The following is a 22,013-nucleotide window of genomic DNA, read 5'->3' as shown; positions in this document are numbered from 1 at the left end:
TGACTCTCGGGTCTTCTCTCATCTCACCTCCTTGCCTCCTCTTCACCTTCTACCTTCTGGACCTTGACCTCTCATGAGCCAGGGGCCTGGTGGCACTGCCGTGGTTAATAGAATCGCGTGGCTGGCTTGGCGGGCTGGTTGCAAGGTGTCACTGGCTTGAGGCCAGCTGGTCGGTTCGCAGAGCCGCACACACAGATCGCGCCATTGGCTGCGGCGTCCAGCGCCATGGGGACGCGCAGCGGGCAAAAAATGGCCTTTATTGGCCTGTTACTTCTCATTGGCTGGTCCAGCCTTGACCGTGCGACGGCTGCTGGCTGCAACGATGGCTGCTGCCTACAGTATGAGACGGCCGAAGGCGTCGCAGCATTTGATCTCCGGCCTTTGACCCGCACGTAAGTACCACCCATGGCGTCAAAGTTGTGCCAATGTTCGCGCCCGGCACAGCAACGTACCAAGTCGGGTGGCGTGGGGCTGCTTAGGGTCACTCTCGCAGACAGATTCTAGATCATGTCCAGACCTCCTTTCATTCGTGTTGCTCCTCGACCTCGCTTGCCTCGGCTGATCGTCACAGGGGAAATCAGCCCGATTACATGCTGCATGATCTGGATTCAAGCAACACCGTGTACTACATCAACGTGTGCGCCAACCTTACCAAGGCCGGTACCTCGGGTCAGCGCTGCCACTCACTCAGCGCCGACTCGGCGGCTTGCCAAGCTCTCGTTGATCCTTCGCTGGCTCCGGCTGCCGACCGCGACGCATACCCCTTTGATTTGGGCCACCGCACCACGTCCCTGCAATGGATCGACGAGGTAGCGTTTCTGCGTTGTTTTCTCTTGGGTGCCCTCGTTGTGTATCTCCGGCTCTCGCAACGGACGAAAGCGAGTGGTAGTACTCACCGCAGCACATCATGTACTCGCCCCGCGATCGCTCACCCGTAGACGGAAAAGAGCCATGGGATGGAGCTGACCTACTTTGACGGTACCAAGTGTGATAAGCTGCCCCGCCAGAGCAACATCCAGTTTGTGTGCAATACCCACGGTCGTGGTCATCCGATCTACGAGGGTGAACTCCACCACGCCTGTGAGTATCTCTTTCGCTGGGAGACTGATTTGGCCTGCGCCAACGTTCATCACGGCACGGAGGTGGAGTGCTCGGTGACCGATCCGGTTACGAAGGACTACTACGACCTTTCTCCCCTCATCCGTTCCACCACTAATTGGGAGGTGCTCCGATTGGATGGCGGCGGCGAGGACTATTCCATGGAGATCAACGTCTGTCGCTCCCTTGTGCCCACCGGCTCTCTACCGGCCACGTGCGCCGACGACGTCAGCGCCGCTTGTCAGCGCAAAATCAACACTACTAATGTTGACGGCACCAGCTTCTCACTTGGCCAGGTCGCTACGCCTCAGATCAGCGATGGCATTGTCAAGCTTGTGTACGAGGGTGGCACGCCCTGCGGTGCGCGTCAGCGCCGCACCATCATCGAGCTCACGTGTGATCCTGACAGCCCGGTCACGGCCGAGCCCGTTTATAAATCTGAGATTGAAACCTGCGTTTACTTGTTCGAGTGGACCACACCCTACGCCTGTCCCGTCACCTCCAAGACCAGCGGCGGCGAGGATGAAGTTGTTACCGTTAACACCACCTGCACCATCACCACAGCCGGTGGTTTCCAGTATGATTTCTCCGCCATCAACACGATTGAGAACGTTGAATATAACGAGGAACATCGCATGGCCATCTCCTTTTGCGACGGCGGCTATCGCTGCGGAAACGACCTTGCGGGCATCTGCCTCACCGAGGATGAAGACGATGAGGGTCCGATCAACGAGACACTGGCCTCGCCTGCCCATCGCATCATTGCTGACGGCGAAAACTTGCGCATGGAATTCACCGCCGAAACTTGCCACATGGACCCGACGCAGTCTTTCCACGCCATTGTCAACTTTGTGTGCGACCCCGAAGCCACGCGCTTGGATGCCAACTTTATCCATCGTACCGATACAACTCTGGATGTTGAGCATGACTGCGAGCCTGTTTTTGAGCTCTTGACCGCTCTTGCTTGTCAACCCGAAGCCATCCCTTGCGGCGTTCCCGGTTACAACTTTGATCTCAGCGACCTAACCTTGGAACACGACAATTGGCGCACCGTTGACGAAGATCAAGAGGATGGTAGGTGTTTGGCTCCCGCGACGCTCATCCTTCCCGAGTCTCTCAATCCAAAACCTTGTCCCGTTCATTCCTCTACCGCTGTGTCCACTCGTCCGGTCTACTCTCACGCCTTGTTGTGTTCCGTGACGTTCAACCGGCTGGCAGGCAAGTATGCATACCTGATCAATGTTTGTCAGAATATTGTCGAGAATGAGGAAAGTGTTGGCTGCCGGGCCAATGCCGGCATTTGCCAGGTCCTGGCCGACCCATCAAGCTCGGCGAGCTTTGAGCCTCGCAGCCTCGGTCAGGCTACGCAGCCTTACGTCAATGGCGACAACGAGCTCGTGATTGACTTTGTTACGGGCGATTGGTGTCCTGCCGCCAATGCTTATCGAAACGCAAGCCTTATTCTCCTCTGCAGTGAGATCCAGGGATCACCCGTCGTTCTAGGCGAGGTGTCGACCTGCTCCTACAAGTTTAGTTGGGAGACACCGCTGGCCTGTGCTCTGCATGAGGCCAACAGCACCAACTGCAAAGCCACCAGCCCCGAAGGCCAGATCTTTGACTTTTCACGCCTCAAGGATCAGGAATTTATCGCCAAACACGACGGCCAGAGTGCCTACCACGTCAGCGTGTGTGGCACCAACAGCCACTGCGCCGGACAGGGCGCTGTCTGCAATCTTGATGGCCAGCAAGCGTTTGGCGATGCCACTTCGAAAATCCAAGTCGAGGACGATGACGTCTTCATGACCCTCGTCTCAAGCCAAACGTGCTCAGCGTATGGTGACATGGTCAAGAAGGAAACAATCATCTCCTTCGTCTGCCCCGAGGGCGCTCACAAGAACAACGACGTGGTCGTTTTTGATGACGATGGCTGCACTGTCCTCCTCACCTGGTACACAGACATTGTGTGCACGTCCGCCTTCAAGCCCATTCCCTGCAGCGTTTTGGGTGAACACGGTGACTACTATGATTTGACTCGTCTGGTCAACTCACACAGCAACTATCAGGCTGGCGGCGGGGGCAGCACCTTTCAAATTAATGTCTGCCGCCCCGTCACTGCCATCTCGGGCGAGAACTGTCCCGTCGATGCCGGCGTGTGTCAGCTGGATGCCGTAGGTGACACGGACGTGAGTCTCGGTACCCCTAGTGCTCCGCAATACGATGCCGACCGCAACCAGCTCTATATTCTCTATCAAGGGGGCCAGGACGGCTGCGAGGCGCGCTTGGACTTTGAGTGCAGCACCTCCGATGAGGGCCTAGTGTTTGTGGAAAAGATGACGTACCACACATGCCTGTATCGCTTCCGCTGGCGCACGCCCGTTGCTTGCCCGGTCAAGGTGCTCAAAGGGAAGGATTGTGCCGTTCGCGATCCAGTGACAAACACGCTCGTCAACCTAACGAGCTTGCAAGCCACCACCAGCACCGGGTACGCCGTCACAGAACCCATCCATGGCTACACCTTTTACGTGGATATTTGCCGCGCCATCACCTGTCCGGGCAAGACGAGCGACGCCAGCGTCGGGGCCTGCCAGACCAAACCCGGTGATGATCAGTTCCCGAAGCTTCTGGGTGATGCCAACGGCGACCTCATGTTTGAGGATGATACACTCATGCTCAAATACACTGGTGGCGAGACCTGCGGTAACTCGGTGCATCGCACCACCAAAATCTTTTTCGAGTGTGAGGAAGCCAACCCCGATGACGCGCCACAGTTTTTCACCGAGATTGACCCATGCATTTATGTCTTCAAATGGAAGACCCCCTTAGCCTGTCTGCCGGAGATTGAATGCCGGGCTAGTAACAATGGTCATGACTACCACCTCGATGCTCTCAAGCAGTCCTCATCCAACTACGTCGCCGTTGGCGCAGGTGGCGTGCACTTTGCCCTCAACGTCTGTGGACGCCTCAATGAGCAAAGCACAACCTGTGGTGGCTTCTCAGCGGCTTGTCTCACAGAAAGCAGCGGTGAGCACATCTCACTCGGAAACCCGAGCGCCCCATACATTGCCGCAGACGGCACTCTGACCCTCAGCTACTCGTACGGTGATGAATGCACCACCTCGGACGGCGTCGAGACGCGCTACAGCGCTCGCATTCTCTTTGTCTGCAAGAACGAGATGGGCTACATCGGTGCCCCTGAGTATCAGTACACCTCTGCCAACGGCTGCGAATATGTGTTCACCTGGCAAACGAGCTACGCCTGCGCAGAGGCAGATGACGACGAGGGCGAAGTTGTGGGCGATTGCAAGGTGGAGCAGAATGGCAACATCTTTGATCTCTCCGCGTTGATGAACCACGATCCCTTGACGACCACTTACACGCACGGCACTGACGCGTACAAATACTCGTTGTCCGTGTGTGGCAAGCTCGGCACATCCGTTCCCACAGCTTGCCAGGGTCAAGGCGCCTGTCAGGCATTGATTGACGACCCGAGTAAGGCCAACGCGCTCGGCAAGCCAAGTGCCCGCCTCTACGCCGACGACGGCACCCTCAAGCTTCAGTATGCCAACGGCTCTGGTTGCTTTGACGGGTCTGTCCTCCGCTCCACGACGGTGCTCTTTCGCTGTAACGAGTCGATCGAGGCCGATCTCTCTTTTCTCGGTGAGAATTCGTGCCAATACGAGCTTGAAGTTGCTACCAAGTACGCATGCCAAGAGACGCGACGTGTGCCTTGCGAGGCAACTGATCCCATCAACAGCGATTCGCCCAGCTTTGATCTCTCCGACCTGATGAAGAATGACATGGACTACGTGGCCTCGTCCAGCTTCCGCGTGCCAGGGTCCACAGTCATCTTCAATGTCTGCCGCACGTTGGTCGCCCCGCCTTCCACAGCCTGTGGCGGCAACTCGGGTATCTGCCTGAATGTGGACGACAAGTACTATTCTCTTGGTAACATCCAGCAACCCATGATCAACGTGGACGGGCAGTACGTCATCAGTTACGCGGGCGGTGATTGCCCATTCACTAGCGGCACGTCCACAGCCACCATCAATCTAGTGTGCAGCCCTGACGGTCGCATTGGTGTCCCTGAACTGATCAACACGCCAAACGAGAACTGCGATTACATCTTTTCTTGGGTTCATCCCCTGGCTCACTGTGAGAATGAACAGAGCACCACGGTGGCACCCTCGCACACCCTGACCAAGGAGGACTGTATTGTGACGGACATCCAAGGTGTGACTTACGATCTCACTGCCCTGGCAGGCAAGACTTTTACTGCTCAGTCCGACTCGGATCCGGAGTACTCCTACTTGCTGCACGTGTGTGGCGACCTGGCCGAGACCTGCCAGCCGGGCGTTGGTACAGCCGGCGCCTGTCAGAAGAAAAGTGGTAGTGCCCACAGCTTGGGTCACTTTACCCGTGCGCCGTACTTCAAGAGCGGCGAGCTTGTGCTCGAGTACACGGATGGCGATTCCAACGGCTGCGGCGACGGCATGACGCGCGGTACCGTTATTAACTTTGAATGCGCACCGGAGGTGGACGAAGGGACCCCATATTATGTGGGCGAGACGAATCAGTGCCAGTACGAATTCACCTGGCGCACCAAGTACGCGTGTGGCAGCAGCGGCCTTGAGCCCATCACACCGCTTGAATGTGCTGTGAACCACAAGGGCATCACCTACGACTTTGGAGAGCTCCGCAGGATGGCCACGGACGACCCACCCAATTGGGTCGCATACAACGAAGAGAACGTTTCTGAGAAGGACAAGTACGTCTTTGATATCAACGTCTGTGGGTCTTTGAACCACTTTGCTGGTATGGGTGCTTGTCTGGGGGCCTCTATGTGCCAGACTGCGCCCAACGATGCCTCCTACGCCCCGCGTGTGGTGGGTCAGGCTCGCCACGAACCCGTGGCCATTGAGGACGACGATGGCGACGTTCACTTTCAGCTCAGCTACGACCTGCCACAAGGCTTTAGCACCGACTGCAACGGCGCCGACCGTTCAGCCGTGATCAACTTTTATTGCGCCGAGCACGAGGGCGAGGTGGGCTATCCCATCTTCATTGGTGAATCCTCAGCATGTCATTACGAATTCCGCTGGGATACCATGTATGCGTGCGCGCCCAAGGAGGCGGAAGTGACTGGTGACTGCACCGTGGCGGATCCCATGACAGGCCAGGTGTACGATCTGTCGCCCTTGGGCAAGGCCGCACTTCCATACACTGATGGCCAAGGCTCCTACAGCGTGGCCATTTGTGAGTCGCATAATGGATGCAGCAGCTCTGCGGGCAGCGGCGTGTGCAAGGGCCAGCAAACAGGCTTGGGCGAGGTCAATGCCAACTTGACGATTGTGGATCACTCTTTGCAGCTCGAGTACAAGAACGGCGACCCTTGCGGAGAAGGGACATCTACCTATAGCTCTGTCATTCAATTCTACTGCGACCCAGAGGTAGAGAAGGAGGTGACGCTTGACGCTACGGCGGACGACTGCGTCAACGTTTTCCATGTTGGTACCAAGTACGCTTGCCCCGAGACCACGGACATGGATTGCACGGTCGTCAGCGCAGACGGCACGGCCTACGATCTATCAGTCCTGAAGCGCTATACCCACCAAGATAGTTGGCAGGTTCGCAACGAAGACTCTGATGCCAAGCACGACTACTTTATCAACGTCTGCCATCTCTTGACGGGCTTGCCCACAGAGACGCGGCAATGTGGCAACTCGGCGGCCTGTCAGGTGCGTACAACATGAGCAAGGGGGAGATACAGGGGAGAGGGCGGCACAGGGTGGGCGAGGCAGGGACGGGAAGAAGCAAGAGTCTGTAAGGTAGTGCCTTTGGTGCGACAATGACTCGACTCTGAACGAGATGTGATCCGACCTCGTGTGTGGTTTTAGATTGAAAAGAGCACTGGCGCAGCCTACAAGTTGGGAACGCTGGACACGGAACCTTACTTGGAGGATGGCAAACTCAAGCTTCACTACTCAGGGGGCACGGCTTGCCATGTGGGAGGCCAGACGGTCGAGCGCTCAACTGATATCATCTTTGAGTGCAATGAGGATCCTGAAACCGCTTCGCCCTTGGGCGTGCCCTACTTTCACGCGGAGGACCAAGCTTGCCACTACGTCATGCACTGGAAAACCACAGCGGCCTGTCCCGTCAAGTCTCAGCTACAGGCTGGTTGCGTGCTCCGCAATCCCATCACGAATGAGAAGTATGCCATGCTGAACCAGGGTGCCAGCTTGACCGGGGTAGGCGTCGACAAGGCCACGGATACAAGCTATACCATCAGTGTGTGCGACACTATCACCTGCGGCGATGACAAGGCGGCCAGCGGCTGCCAACAGCCCAATGGTAAAGGTGGCATCTCCCTCGGCAAGAGTTTGGGTATTGAGATTTCTCCCGATGGTGAGCTTGTGATGCAAATGCAGGGTGGTACCAGCAAGTGCCACGGAACTTATACACGTGCGGCCACCGTCACTTTTCAATGCGTGGTATGTCAAAGTTGTCATGTGTTTTTGGGACAACTCGTTCATGGTGGGCTTGCTGTAGTTATTTGCACTCTATTCACTTTATTGTGGCTTCGCAGGCGGACTTGGCCGAGAATCGATTGGAATATGATGGCGAAGATTCGTACTGTCATTATTACTTCACTTGGTATACCCACATGGCTTGCCCAATCAAGGAATCAAGCGATGAATGTTTGGTTGAGTCAAATGGCTGGACTTTTGACCTGTCGCCTCTGTCCAAGCCAAGCAAGACGCCTACTCGGGTGGACTTTTCGGGTGGCTACATTGACATCAACGTGTGCGCTGCCGTCGAGGATGGAGGCTGCTCCGACAACACAGCGGCCTGCCTGCACTTGGATGGGCAGGACCAAGCTGTCTCGCTGGGTAGCTTTGACAACGCCAAGCCTCAGTCACTGGGCAACAGTGTTTATCTGCAGTACACGGATGGCGGGGACGATTGTGACGTTGGGGCTGGTGGTGCTTACTCTCTGCAAATCGACTTTGTCTGCTCGACAACCACGACGGTAAGGAGAGCCTGTGCAGCTCTGGTGTGCGGTGCCTTTATCTCACAGATCATCTCTTCTGCCTCTCTCGCTCGATGAACAGCAAACACCCAAGGTAACCAAGAGCCCCACCTCAAGTTGTCTGGTTCGCATCGAGTGGCCAACATGTGAGGTCTGCCCGTCAGCGGACCCCTGTCATGATCTAGAGGATGAAACCACGACGCTGAGCCCTTCCGGGGCTGGCGGTGACAAGGGCAGCTCGCAAGGCGGCAGCAACAGTGGCAAACACTCCAAGGGTGGTGTCATTGCAGCGGTGGTCATTGTCGTTGCTCTCGTGGCCATTGGTGCTGGTGTACTTATCATGTCGCCGACACGCCGGGCATCCATTCTGGGCTGTTTTGGACGCTCAACCGTGCAGCCACAGTATCAGTATCGCAAGATGGGCGATGTCGAAGCCTTGCCCGATGAGGCGCGCAATCTTTTTGATGATGATGATGACGACGACGACGAAGGCGCCCTAGTTGGCTTCAAGCCTGCACCAGGCGGTCGTCCTGCGGCGTTCAGCCCGGAGCGAAGCGTTGGCGTGCACGCCGAGGATGATGACGACGATGACGACGATGAAATCATTGCTCTCGACTAGTCCTCGTTGGCTCACTCGGCATACCCTATCCCTTTCGAACCGAATAAAAAGTACAAAAGTCAAGGGTCATATCTTAACCCTGAACGTTCTCAGACGCGTCTTCTAGTATCACCCTCAACCAGGCCAGATCTTTGGTTTTTTTTTCTCATTTTGTTCTTGTCCTGTCGTTTCGTTCGACATGAAGTTTTGTTCCTACTCTCTTTCTTTTTGATTTTCAGTGTGAGCTTTTGTTTTGAAGGGCGCCCCTCACTTGCGTTCCCCCTTCGCAAATTTCCACATCCGAATGGTAACGTCTATTATTCTGGAGTTCTGGGCAAGGATACAACTTAATACCTGAGCCGTGCATCAAAGGAGGGCTCGCGCGACATGATTGGCGGGAGGCACGGGTGCGCTAAACCTAAAACGAGAATGCCTCTACACAGTCGCCTCCAACAAGCGGGACCTAAAATAGGATGCGAGGGCCCCGAATGCCAGAGATGAGAGAGCAGAGGCGTGGGCACGCAAAGCAGGAACGCATGACGAGGAAACCTACTGTAAGAACACACGAAGAAGCTCCGCACAGCGGTAGTAATCCGAGTCGGGGGGGTTGTAGTTGACGCAATTGTCGAGCATGAGGTTGCAATCATTTACAAAATCATCCTTGGTCAAGTACTCCTGGGCACAAGCGTGCAAAAAAGATGATTCAAGCAGCAGCCGTTAGGTTTGATCAGGCCAACCATATATGATTGATTGGGGAATGTGCGACAAACCTTGGCCTTGAATTTAGCGGCAATGGTTTTGAGATCCATGGGATACGCAATGGTCTCGTAATACTCGGGGTAGACCTAGCATTAGAGACCGAGTGTGAGGCGAGGTACGGCGAGGAGATTGGAATGAGGCAAAAAAAGCGACAACTCCATCGTGAGCAGTGATAAGGGTGAGTGACCGACCGTTGGGTCGACTGGCTCTCGAAAAGGCCATGATTGCGAGTGGTTACGCAAATCTCGAATTACTGATGGGGCAAGCGAGGCATTGCCAGAGCAGTCAGGTTTGATCAGAACAAGGAGCCCAAGCACAATGACAATCGAGATACTTGAAGCGAAGCCTATATTGCCAGACCCACCATTGCGTATCCACGTCTGCACCGCCTTGTCCATGACTTTGCTTTGTTGACCTTAGTGGTAGAATAAAAAAAAAGAAAGAAAGGAAAAAAAAAAAAAAAAGCGAGAGGAAGAGTGAGAGACTGCTATACGCGTGGGCCATATACCTTGCGCAATTGAACTATGTTGGTACCTTGACGCCCCGAATTGCCGGTGCTACCTGGTCCGCCGCGCTTGCTCTTGCTGTGTTGCTCTTTGCGTTTCTGAGCGGGCTTCGCCTTTGGCTTGGATTGGAGCAGCATGGCATCAGACCAGCCGGCTTCAAGAACGCCAGGAATGTCCTTGACGGCGACAAAGCCCTCGCCCCTGACAAAGGCCTAACAAGCACGGGAACCCATAATGTTCCAGTAGATAAAGGTAGAATTGCCCACACGTGGTCCAAAAGCCAAGGTGAGTGGCACCTTCTCTAGCATGCTAGCATGACTGCAAGTGCATTGGCGTTGCTTCACGACTGATGAGAGTGTTGGGCAAGTAACCTCACCGGAACGCTCGGGTGCTCCGTCTGGGTGGAGAGTGAATTGGCGTCCAACACAGCCTGCCATCGAGGGGTATCGTTGCACCACCACCCAGTCCCCAAACAAGGCACGTGAGCGATATGTTCGCGCGCTCGAGAGATCGAGAGATGCCTCATGGGTGGCAGGTTGAGCCAGGCGTGCAGCCTCACCTGCTGTTGACGACTGATCATTTGACTCAGATTCAGGTAGGGGATCGCAGGGTGCAGTTCACACTGCATGAGGACGCCACCCGTGTAGAGCTACATGCCGTGCGATTGTTCAGACCACGAATGAAAATGTGTCTGAGCTCAGGATTGAGTTCTGCCGGGGGTCTGTCAATGGCTCTGACTCATTATTAACTGACCTTGGCCACGGCAAGGCGCTTTGGTGCGAGGGTGAGGTGTTGGGTAAAGCCCTGTTTGCTAAAGTATCCGACTGCCGAGTCATCGGCAAACGTCACCAAAGCAGTGCAATGCAGCTTCAGCGCATACGCTTTCATATGATTCATCAAGTAAGTGCCAAAGCCCTGTGCCATGACCAACAGACCAAGCGCCGCGTTGAGGAAGCATCAAGGAGAAGGTGCATGAAAATATGGCGCAGTGTGAATACCACAGGTACAAATGGCACACTCATGCAGTAGGAAGTAATCAGAGGAAACGAAATTACATGACGAGCACCTGGAAGAACGCACCTTGACTTGCTCCGAAGAGTCGACGGCAACAAAGACAATTTCAACAATCGCGTGTTCTGGGAAACAGCGAAAATTGATTCCCGCAACCACCTTTGTGGCACGCGTTGCGGTTGCGCGAGTATCCAAGCGGAGAAGCGAGTATCAGAAACGCGAGCATCAGCATTAAGATTGGTCTAAAACCACTTCACCCGAGCTCAGCTCACCTGGTCTTGACGGGAGAGATAGAGCGTGCGGTGGCGGATATCAAACACGATGCGTGCAATGTAATCCTTGGGCATGTTGCGCAACGAACGGGAGAAGAGGTTGCGAGCCCTACAAGGTGGCCGCATCCATGCCACAATTGCCAGGTTAGCATCCTATTTGTATGTTGATCAGAGCAAATTGCAGGCAATGATTACTACAGACCCAAGGAGGTGGCGCAGCGTGGTCTGTCCAGAATTGGCATCCAGGACGCCGGCCAAATACATGGCAGAGCTTGCCACAGACACCTGAGGTTGGTTCGTGCCAATTCGAGTGTATCAGACGGCCAAACTGTGGTGTCATCGGATCGATCGTGCAGGAACACTACGTGCCTGCAAATTGCCAGAGTGCAGTTCGAGGCGCGCTTGCGCATCGCGGCCCTTCTCATTCATCTCAAAGGAGTGCTCCTCAAGTGGCAGGGCCCGAAAAGCGTCGCGACCGCATTGCGTCACCTCTTCACGCGCTAGAACGCTCGCATGTTGGGGATTGGCGGCCTCTATCATGGCCGTCACTCGGTGGTATCTCTTTGAAAAGGGTTCAAACATGCTTTCATGGCTGAGGTTGAGAGCAAGTTCCTTGAGATTGTGGGGCCAATGTCGGGGGATGCCTTGTTCCTTGACCAGCTCACGTAATTGCGCAGGCTTGGGCAAGATCACGGGATCATCAGCTCCTCCGACAGGGCCAGCAGTTGCAGTGCCTGGTGGTCCTTGAATTGTTTGTGACACAACCTGATTGATCGAAGTTGATGCCGTGGTTGCCGTTGCAGGGGATACGGCCGCAGCAGGAGACGGGTACAGGTAGGACCCGTCGGTGATACCCAAGGCACCATCACCCACACGGGGGAGTGTCGGTAATGCGTTGCTCTTGACGGATGGTGTTGGTGTATCTTCACCTGGACAACATGATGAAGGCGTTCCCGAGGAGTGTGATGACAGGTGAGCAAAGCGAGAGCCACCGAAAAAGCTGACCATGAGTGAAATAAAAAAAAGGGGGCGGTGGGTTCAAAACCAGATGAAAAAAAAAAAAGCTATGCAAGCAGTTCACTGACCAGGGCCGGGGGTCTGCACAGCCGGTGAGGCAGCATTGTGGGAAGTGCGCTTTGAGCTCGGCGTGGCTGTAGCCGAGGAGGCTCGCTTGGCAGTTTGGGAAGCTCGTCGTTTCCAAATCTAATCCGCAAAGATGAGATTGCCTGCCCCACATTCGTAGCACCAAATCCGACTGGGGTACAGCCGGTCGCTTGCAGGTATGGCTCACCTGCGAGTTGCTTTGCAAAGTTTGTTGTACTTTCTCCAAAATCTTGGGCAGCTCCTGGAAAGCAGCCTTTTGTGCCTCGCTCAGCTTGCTGATTGCGGGATCTAATTCGAGAATTATCAGAGTGAGTGCCGATTTACAAATGGAGTGACTTGACCACGAAGCTTGCTAAAGAGGTCACAAGAGAGAAGTGGGCAGGCGGGGACTGAGCCAAAGCGGACCTTGAATGAAGCGAGTGAGCCACATGCTGAAACTCTCAAACATAAACAGCATGAAGATGAAGCCAAATTTCCTGTGTCAAGCGGCGCAAACACCAAGGGCCAAAGGGGTGCGTGAGAGGATAATGGCGAAGGGTGTTTTACGTATCCATTGACGACCCCAAAACGTTTGCTCATGGCCAGGGCGTGTATGTAACGTACGCTGCTAGGCCTGGACTTTGGGATTTGGCCTTTTCTGCCAGGACGAGTTGACGCACAGCATCAAACTGATCGATGTCAATGGCTTGAACGTACTGCTCGCCAAAGCGCTCCGTGGATGGAATCTATCCTCAATGACAATGTTCATGAGACACTGGCAAAGGCAGCGTGGGGTGCAGCTCCAGGCTGGTGCGCGCGGGCCGATGGACAATCAAGGGCCAATTGCAAAGCACGAATGCACAGTGGAGTGCACGGGACCCACCGTGAAATCATCCAAGTATTTACAAAAATAGTCGATGGCCGTCTTTTGAAGTCGCTTATTGGGCGAAGCACCTGTTGAAGGGCGCATGATGACCTGGAGGGCGTCGCGGATGGTGGGTTGCTCATAGGGCAGATTCTTTTCCTTGAAACGGGCGATGAGCTGCTGCAGATCATTGGGCGGGCAGCTAATGGGGCTCTTGCTGACGGCAGTGGCGACTTGAGCCTGCACTCGTTGCAGTTGCTCCAATGCAACTGGCAGGTTAGTGGATTTTGCTTGATGTAGTATGCGATAGATTCGGTAGCTTTGATCCAGGCTGCAAGTGCGACGTTGGGTCCCAGTGAGTGTCGAGTTGGCGTCGGGGGCCTATCAAGTCCAAACTCTAGCGTACCGTTCGCACAGGTAGGCACGGTGCAGCAACATCAAGGGCCCCAGAGTGGTGACATTGCCATGGTCTTTCAGCTTTAGTGGCGATGGCGTGCATGCGTGTCGAATGCAAGCAGGGTTGAGCAACATCGTGAGATCGAGGCGGTTAAGGCACTGGAAGGCTGCAACAGGCTTGGGTTGGAAAGGATACCGTGTGATGGCAGCCATCACAGTTGCCCTCCTTGGACTCGGCCGTCCGACGAAAGGTAAAGCCCCGGCATTGGCAACCCTGGATAGCATGTCGAGGCAGAGGGAAGAGGGGCAGTAGGACACTGTGAGGGCTGTAGACGACGCATGCAAACAGACCCGTCTTGGCGCAGTAGAAGACTCAAACTCAAATGGTTCTTGAACAGACCTTGGTGCGACAGGGTGCTGTGCGAGCTACGAAGTAGCGCAGGTCGCGCTCGTCCATTTTCATGACTGGAGAGACTGTGTAATTTGTCATATCATGTCCGAGGCACCATGGTGATTCAGACGAGCATAGCGAAGGCAAACGTGCCACGATGGTGAGATTTCAGGGAGGCGACGCAAGTTGACGCGATGATGGTAATGACACGTTGAGGTGCTGACTTTGGATGTTTCGCTGCACATATTGCAGCGAGTCCTCGAGCGCCTTTAAAATGGACTGATGCTGTTGCGCTTGTCGTTGCATGGTGGCATTGCACGCCTGGTGGGCAGAATAACGGGGCGCCAAGGAGCCGGTGCGTGAGCTGTCGTGCTGATGCGCAGCAGAGCAGGCGCGTCATTCATGTGTACCGTAAATTGCTTTTGAGTGGCGGCATACTGTTGATTGTGCTGCAAGAAGCGTGCGGGTCCCAAACGCATGAGTCTACGTGATTTGTGACCGACATTGATACTGGTGCCCAGCGACCTACGCGCTCTGTAAGCTGGTGGTCGGGAACGGCCTTTAGGGCATTGAGGTGCTTCAACAGTTCTGAGCGCTGTTGCGCATACTTGGCCAGCGACAACTACCCCGGGTTGAAATACTGTCGTGAGAACAGGGTCAGCGGTACCAGATTTCCATGCGCTCGCATCGGGTTCAAACCTTGATTTGTTGCAGTTGCTGTCGGATGAGGGAGTCATAGGGGCCCAAGGATGGTGGGGGAGGGGGTGTCGGGCAACCGTAACATGTGAATGAGGTGGCAGCCAAAGGGGGTTCAACAGTGTCGCTTCGTCTGGATCGCGTTGAAACTCGTGCAGTTTCACTTGACAGCGGGGATCTGCTGAGCAAACGGCTACCCACCTGCAGAAGTTTGGCCTGATCGACCATGGTCGTGGGCTGCTGCCGCGTTGCCGCCATATCGGCGGCTCAAGCTGTCGGAGCGGCCAGCAGCGGAAACGTACGCAAACACGCGTGTCAAAACCAGATACTCAATCTACCCCCAAGCCCCGGGCCGAGCACCTCGCTGCCCAAAACAGCGGCTTGATGAAAAATCAGAAAAAAAATTTTTTTTTTCTTGAAAGAGAAGAGAGAGGAGAGAGAAGAGAGAGGAGAGAGAGTAGAGAGAGAAGAGAGAGAGAAGAGAGAGAAGAGAAGAGAGAGAAGAGAGAGAAGAGAGAGAAGAGAGAGAAGAGAGAGAAAAAGGGAAAGCAATTTTTTCCCCAAGATGTCGAGTGAGTGTGTGCGTATGTGACACGGCATGGCATGGCCTTCTCCCTGGGTCGGATAGTGCGCCCTATAGCAGCCGCATATCAAGGAACCAGAGATGCAGTCCACAGACAGGTTTGCAGCGGATCGAAAAAAAAAAAAACCGATCAAGTGATCAAGAAGAAATTCAAGAGCTATGATTAGATATGGTGCATCAACTCTGCAACTCAAGCGGCCATCATACGAGAAGGCCCATAGACGCCCCGGGTCCGAATCAGATCGGTCAGCAAACAAGGTTAATAACAGAAAGGTATCCTAAAAAAATCTATCGATAGTCTCATCTTGTCGGTAACACCCTTGCAAGCAATCATGCTGGCCTAGACAGCTGAATCTTCGGAGACCACGAGCGGAGCATGTTCCAAGTCTGCAGGTCGGCGGCGGGTCAGGGCCAACGTCGACGAGTCACCATTGCTTTCTGCGTCGATCACGTATGGACGCTTACGCCTGCGTGCATCAGGTGACAGACACCGCCTGTCATTGTGTGTGGTATCGACAAATCAGATACAGCACCCGGCACGCATTAAAAGGAGGGTTTGAGGAAAGGGTTCATGGGCACAGGAAGAACACTTACGCTGGTAAGAGATGTGCCACTACATAACGATAACTGCGTGTCACCCAGTCGATGCGTTGGCTTGACGTGGGGACGGAAAGAAAGTAGGTGGCGAGTAGCGTGATGGCGATACAGAGTACGAGACCCACGGCCGCGGGGTAGGCACCGTAACCCGTTGGCAGTTCGCCAAAGAGAATGCCCACAAGGCCACAAAGCAGAGCATAGGGCGCCTGGGTTTTGATGTGTGCCCCTAGATTGCATCGACAAGCAATGGCGCTCAGAATGCTCGTGTCAGAGATGGGAGAACAATGGTCACCAAAGACGGCGCCGCTGAGAATCGAAGAAATGGTTCCGTAGAACACGGTCTTGTTGCAAGGCGCGGCTTGGTGCGCAGCTGGCAGAATGAGAGGAAAGAGGATGGCCATGGCGCCCCAGCTACTACCCGTGACCAAAGCCAGAATAGAAGCTACGATAAAGGTCAGAGCAGGGTACGAGCCTGCGTCGACGTTGCCCACGAGACTCGTGCTAATGAATTCGCCCGTACCACAGAGCGTAAACGCAGTACCCACGCCCCACGCCAGCAGCAAAATTAAGATGGCAAAGGTCAGGTTTTGAATACCAAAGACCCAGACATTCAGGGACTCGGTCCAGGTTAGGAAGGGCTTGGCCGGCGCTTTGGCAAACCACAAGACAGGCCGTGCTATCGCGCGGGCAATGTCGGCCTCTGCCGACACCACTTCGGCCGGTGCTTCGCCCGCTTGCCACGCCCGTGGGGATGCTGGTCCATCCGCGCCCCGGGAAGCAGGACTCAGGGTGTCGGCTCCTTCACGTAGAGCCATGTCCTCGTGAGGAGTGCCACCATGGCTGGACGCCAGACTCTCACCAGGGGTTCGCTTGAGGGGTTCACTCTCGTCCAGCGGACGCACACGCTGAGCCCAGGCGAGAAACCAGATGGCGACGCTACCAAGAAAGCTTCCATACAGTAGAGCGCGGTATGACTCTGACTGTCCGAAGATGTTGGCGCCCGTCAGGGGCATATCGAGTTTCCGGGCATTCTCAACGCCAGTGACCAGCAGCCCAATCAGGGTGATCAATGTTGTGAGGCCGACTGGTATGGCAGCGTTCCACCAGCGCTTCGGGAGACGGGGGTCAGGATCCATGCGGGCATAGTCTTCCAGTGCATCGCTGTCGCCTTCGTGCTCCGCGTGGTCGGCGCCTTCGGTCCGTGCACGTCGTTCGGCCGTGAGCATGGGGCCAAACTCGCGATCGGTGATGACGAGGAAGAGCTGGAGACAGATCATCAAAAATGGGTAAAAACGACCAGGAATAGTGTTGACAAAGATGATAAAGGCCGAGTCGTCGTAGCAGGTCACGTCCTGGCCCTTTTCTGCTAGGCTTTGCAAAGTTGTCTCGATCAAGGAGAGCTCAAAGCCCACCCAGGTTGAGATGGGCGACAGGGAGGTGACGGGGGCCGAGGTACCATCCACGAGAAACGCGAGCTTCTCACGGGAAAGGCTGAGGGCATCCGTGATCGGCCGCACCGTCTGGCCCACGATGAGCGTGTTGGCAATGCCATCAAAGAAGATACAGAGACCGAGACCGATCGTCACCAGAGCGCCTGCTCTAGCGGTTGTGGCGTACTTGGAGAGGGCAGCGACGAGACCCTCCCCGCCGCCCGATTTGAGAACGCAGGCAATCATGCCGGAGAGGAACCAGGTAAAAAGAATGACTTGCACGTGTCCCTCGTCCGCAAAAGCGCCCACAATCAAGGTGTCAAAGCTTCGGGCAAAAGCACGCAGCGGATTGAAGCGATAGATGATAAAGCAGGCGCTGAACACGCCCACGTACAGGCTCAAAAGAACGTTGCGCGTGAGAAGAACCATGATCACCGTAATGAGAGGGGGTAGCAAGGTCAATCCTCCCGGAATCACGTGTGTATGGAAGCCCTGCTTTGTAGCCGCCAAGAAATCCTCTCGGAGGCTGAGTTCGAGTTCGTACTGGTGGTTGCCGAGGCGTCGATCGCTGACGTTGAAGTACTGCGTTGTGATCAGCGCGCCAAACTGGTCCAAAGCCTCAAGAGTGGCATTATCCACAACATGGCCGTTGCGATAAAGCCGCCAGTAAATCTGCGTGTCGTTTGCATAGGCGCGATTAGGCTCCCAGGAGAAATCGGCCTGGAAGCTCCAGGGCTTGCCCCGCAGCGCGACCAGGGGAGCCGAATTGATCTCTTCCAATTGCAGCTGAGCAGCGCAGGGGGCTCGATCCCCAAGGGTCAGAAGCAAGGCCAGCAGGGGAAGCCATGTACCCATGTACCACGGGCCCGAGCGCCGGATAGGGATCATGGCGGAGGTGCGATGAAGAGGCACGCCGCCGTCCCTCCTGCTATTATTGCCCTATGAGAAGCGGATGGGATGGGGATCCCCGCCCTTCGTGTTCAAACCGTGAGGGCCGTGCCACCAGCAACACCCGCTCAGCAAAGTTATCCCCAAAGTGCAGATCCCTTCAGTGGCGTTGAACCTTCAAAAGGCCACGCCGCTGTTCGTCGGCACGCTCTTGAACTGGTCGGATCGTCTAATGATTCCTGCTTCTTCTCCAAAAAAAAAAAAAAAAAAGGAAAAAAAAAAATAGAGAGAGAGAGAGAGAAGAGAGAGGAAGCACACATAAAAAAACTCTCTCACATGAATGGTCGTGAACTCGACAATTTTGGTTTCGTGATGGAATAGGTGCATCGAGGGGTCAGGGATCGCAAGAAGAAAGACCGTAGGCAGTGGGGGCGGGGGCAACGTGGGAGGTAGCGACGCCAGCGCCAGGGAAAAGGATGCGCAGCAAGAGCGATAATATATCAGATCTGGCTTTTTTTTTTGGGCTGGGTTATCTTTTCAATTGAATTGTTCAGAGAGAGGCAATGGCTCGTACACACAGAGCACCGCATTTCAAACAAAGAGTTCAGAAAAACAAAAACAAAGAAAGCTGCTAAAGGGCCGAGCAAGAACACAGCGTGTATGGCATGCTTGAAAGCCAAGGTCGGTGAGCTTTTCCAATGCCCATTGCTTGAGAGCACGGGTGTCAACTGATATATTACGAGGATTCGAGCTCGCGAATACGCTTCTTGAGAGCCGCCATTTCGGCTGACTCCTTGGTCTTCTTGGCCGAGCCGAGCTCGACAGCACGGACGCGTGAAGCAAACTTGAGAGAGTTGGAGGTCTCATCCACCTACAACGTACAATGCGCATCCGCGAGGAAAGTGAGAACCATTAAGATGACAAGACGACAACCTTTCAAGGTCATTGAAAGAGGAACATACGTTCTTTTCGACAGGGGAAATTTGAACCACCATGACGGTCTTGGCCGAGCCGCCCAGACTGTCCTGCAGCAAGTGGGTAAGCTTGGAGTTGCGGTATGGCACGTGTTTCTGCTTGGTACCGAGGGCGTTGATGACATCACCCAGGCACGAGAGGGACTGGTTGATCTTCGTGGCCTCCTTGAGGCGCTCCGGGTCGTTGATGGCGCCAGACTTTTCAGGACGTTCCGAGCCAGCCAAGTCAATCAGGTTCAGTTTGCCCAGAGTGCTGACGCCCGTGGAAAGGTTAGTGCCGTTGACATACACGATCAACAAGGCGTGCGAGCGACTCGAGTGTTCATTCATGTCGGTGGCAAAGGTCTTGCGGTTCTTCTGAGAAGACATGAAGAACGAGCGCACTTCTTCCGCGCTAGTCACGGGGTGACGGGAAAGATCCGGCACTTGCGGGCCGTCTTTGCCGTGGCGGATAGCAAGGCCGCCCTTGGGTCGCTTGTCGGCCAACAGGTCATTGATTGTTTCGTTGTAGATCTCGAGGACGCTAATCTCAATCTCGTACGTCCAATCTGCACTGCGCTCTGCCGTAACCTACACGGGCGCGTGACACAGGATGAGGCGGCTGCCACTGTGGTGTCCAAATCAAAAGACGGTCACAGTTCTCTGCTGTACAGCACGGTAAAAACAGCAAGCCGAGCCAAGCAGAAACAAGCAGGACTAACCTCAAAGAGATGGGCCAAAGCACGACGGTTGAGACCGGGGTTGTCATCGGGACCGTCCATGGTGAAGGTCTTACCGGAGCCGGTCTGACCGTAGGCAAAGATACAGACGTTGTAACCGTCAATGCACGAGACAATCACGTCACGAGCACGCTCAAAGACCTCCTCCTGCGTTGAGGTGGGGCTGAAGACGTGGTCCATCTCATAGTCCTCAGCCTTGCCCTTGCGATTGCACTGCACAATCTGGTCATCAGCGGGGCTAGGGAGAGTGACGAGTTTGATTTTGGCCTTGTCTTTTCCGTCCTCACCAATGATGGGGCGAATACGGGCAAAGACACGAATGTTGCCCTTGAGATCGACGAGCTCGTTGTGAAGCTTCTTGCGCAACTGCATCTCCTTGCGGTACTTGCGCAGCATCTCCTTGTACTGCTTGTCAATGTCGGCAAGTGTACGCAGGAGATCACGCTTGCACTGCTTGACACTGGGTTCAATCTCGCCCTGGAGCTTGAGCGTATCCTTGCGCAGCTCTTTGTACTTGGCGGCCACGATGGTCAGGGCCTCCTTCATCGGGGCCAGCTGTTTGGTCATGTTGCCGAGACGCGAGGTCATGTCCTGCATGCGTTCCTCGGCCTTGGATTCAGCTTCTGCGACGGCAGCGGCCTTGGCGGCTTGCAGTTCCTGAACGGTTGCAGCGTGCTTTTCACGCTCTTGCCGCAGCGTAGAAGTGGCCTCATCGGATTGCTTTGAGGCGGACTCCTTCAAGCTGGCGATCTCTGCGCGGGCCTCCTGCAGGTTTTTCTTTGCGCCCACATGACTCTCCTGCTCCGATTGGAGGTTAGCCTTGGTCTGGGCCAGCTCAGCACGGGCCGTCGAGAGCTGAGTCTTGATATCATCAGCCGAGCCTGAGGCCGAAGCCAAGGCTGCCGACTGCTCGTCCATGGACTGCTTGAGGGCGGAAAGTTCCTTTTGCAGACGGCTGCCCTGAGCCTCTGTCTCCTCCAGCTTGGTGGATAAGGCATCGCGGGCCGTCTCAGCTTCGCGAGCCTTGCCCTGCCACTCGGTGACCTGAGCCTGCAGCTCCGAGTTGAGCTCGGCCTGCACGGCATCGCGCTCTGCGCCACCAGCGGACGCGGCAGCTAGGCGAGTCGCTTCAGCCTTCGCCGTGCGCAGCTGTTGCTCCAGAGCCTCATTTTTCGATTGCAGATCTTTGATCTTGCGTTCAAAGGCGGCAGCGGCAGCAGCAGGGACCTGGCTACTGCTGGCGGCTTGCCTGTTCTGATCTTGGGCGTCACGAAGACGTTCTCGCAGTTCGGCTGCCTCACGGCGCAAGTTGTCAATCTCCTCATTGTCAAGCGCCGATGTGGCGCCCGATGCAGCCTGGGCCTGAGCCAGCTTGACGGGGTCAATGCGCAGGTTAAGGTCGGCAATTTCCTTTTGAAGCTGTTCCACGCGGTCTTTGAATTCCTGTTCAAGGGCAGCGTGATCTTCCTTGAGACCTTCGAGCTCGACCTCGAGGATGTCGGCCTTGTCCGAGGCCTTGCGCTTGGCCTCGGTCATCTCATTGAGCTGGTTGACAAGCTGCATCAGTCCATCGCGCTCTGAGCCACCGGCTTTAAGCTCGTCGAGGCTAATCACGGTGTTGTCCAGCAGAGTTTTTGTCTCCTTGAGTTCGTCCGTCTGGTTTTCCTCGAGGGCTTTGCGTTGCAAGGCGACTTGTTGCTTGGATGAATTGAGCTGGCGCTTGGTCATGCGCAACTCTGATTGAATTTCATCCTTGTCATGCTTAAGCTGTGGTGCGCACGAGGGCGCGCGAATGGGCCGCATCATTGAGTCAGAAGGAATTGTTTTGCACGGTGTTTGGATCAAAAACACTGGCCTGGTCACGGGTCGTGCAAAGAGGGGCGCGGGAAGACATACCTTGCGGTTTTGTTCTGTGGCAGTACGAAGAGCGCGTTGAATACCCAAAAACTCCATGAAATTTGGCCCTATGCACATGCAGGCGCGTTTTTGTTATTTCACCTGCTGGGATGTGACGCTCCGTCACCGACACGACAAAATCGAAGGAGAAAGGGAAAGGGGAAAAAGGAACAGTAAAAAAAAAAAAAAAAAACAACAAAAAAAAATTTGAAAAGAAGGGG

The 22,013-nt window shown here is 55.1% G+C and overlaps 3 protein-coding genes across 3 annotated transcripts; 1 reads left to right on the top strand and 2 right to left on the bottom strand.

Moving 5' to 3' along the window:
* Positions 1 to 225: 225 nt before the first annotated feature.
* On the top strand, positions 226 to 9,037 carry MONBRDRAFT_35769 (uncharacterized protein; the record flags this gene model as incomplete). The annotated part of the gene is made up of 6 exons (XM_001743202.1): positions 226 to 392; positions 572 to 809; positions 939 to 6,833; positions 6,993 to 7,589; positions 7,847 to 8,128; positions 8,211 to 9,037. The coding sequence occupies 6 exons, from the start codon at positions 226 to 228 to the stop codon at positions 8,745 to 8,747; spliced, it is 7,716 nt and encodes a 2,571-aa protein (XP_001743254.1). The 3' UTR covers positions 8,748 to 9,037.
* A 238-nt stretch (positions 9,038 to 9,275) lies between these two features.
* Positions 9,276 to 11,400, bottom strand: MONBRDRAFT_14245 (uncharacterized protein; the record flags this gene model as incomplete). The annotated part of the gene is made up of 8 exons (XM_001742883.1): positions 9,276 to 9,401; positions 9,497 to 9,571; positions 9,677 to 9,738; positions 10,047 to 10,203; positions 10,473 to 10,640; positions 10,745 to 10,906; positions 11,072 to 11,161; positions 11,275 to 11,400. 8 exons carry the CDS (start codon positions 11,398 to 11,400, stop codon positions 9,276 to 9,278), a joined length of 966 nt encoding a protein of 321 aa, XP_001742935.1.
* A 7,539-nt stretch (positions 11,401 to 18,939) lies between these two features.
* MONBRDRAFT_14574 (uncharacterized protein) lies at positions 18,940 to 21,432 on the bottom strand (the record flags this gene model as incomplete). Its single annotated transcript, XM_001742882.1, has 3 exons — positions 18,940 to 19,074; positions 19,166 to 19,747; positions 19,879 to 21,432. The coding sequence occupies 3 exons, from the start codon at positions 21,430 to 21,432 to the stop codon at positions 18,940 to 18,942; spliced, it is 2,271 nt and encodes a 756-aa protein (XP_001742934.1).
* Between the last annotated feature and the right edge of the window lie 581 nt (positions 21,433 to 22,013).

Source organism: Monosiga brevicollis, genomic scaffold (genome assembly GCF_000002865.3).
Source record: "Monosiga brevicollis MX1 MONBRscaffold_3 genomic scaffold, whole genome shotgun sequence".
NCBI classification, from domain to species: Eukaryota; class Choanoflagellata; order Craspedida; family Salpingoecidae; genus Monosiga; species Monosiga brevicollis.
This window is presented reverse-complemented; position numbering and strand designations above follow the sequence as displayed.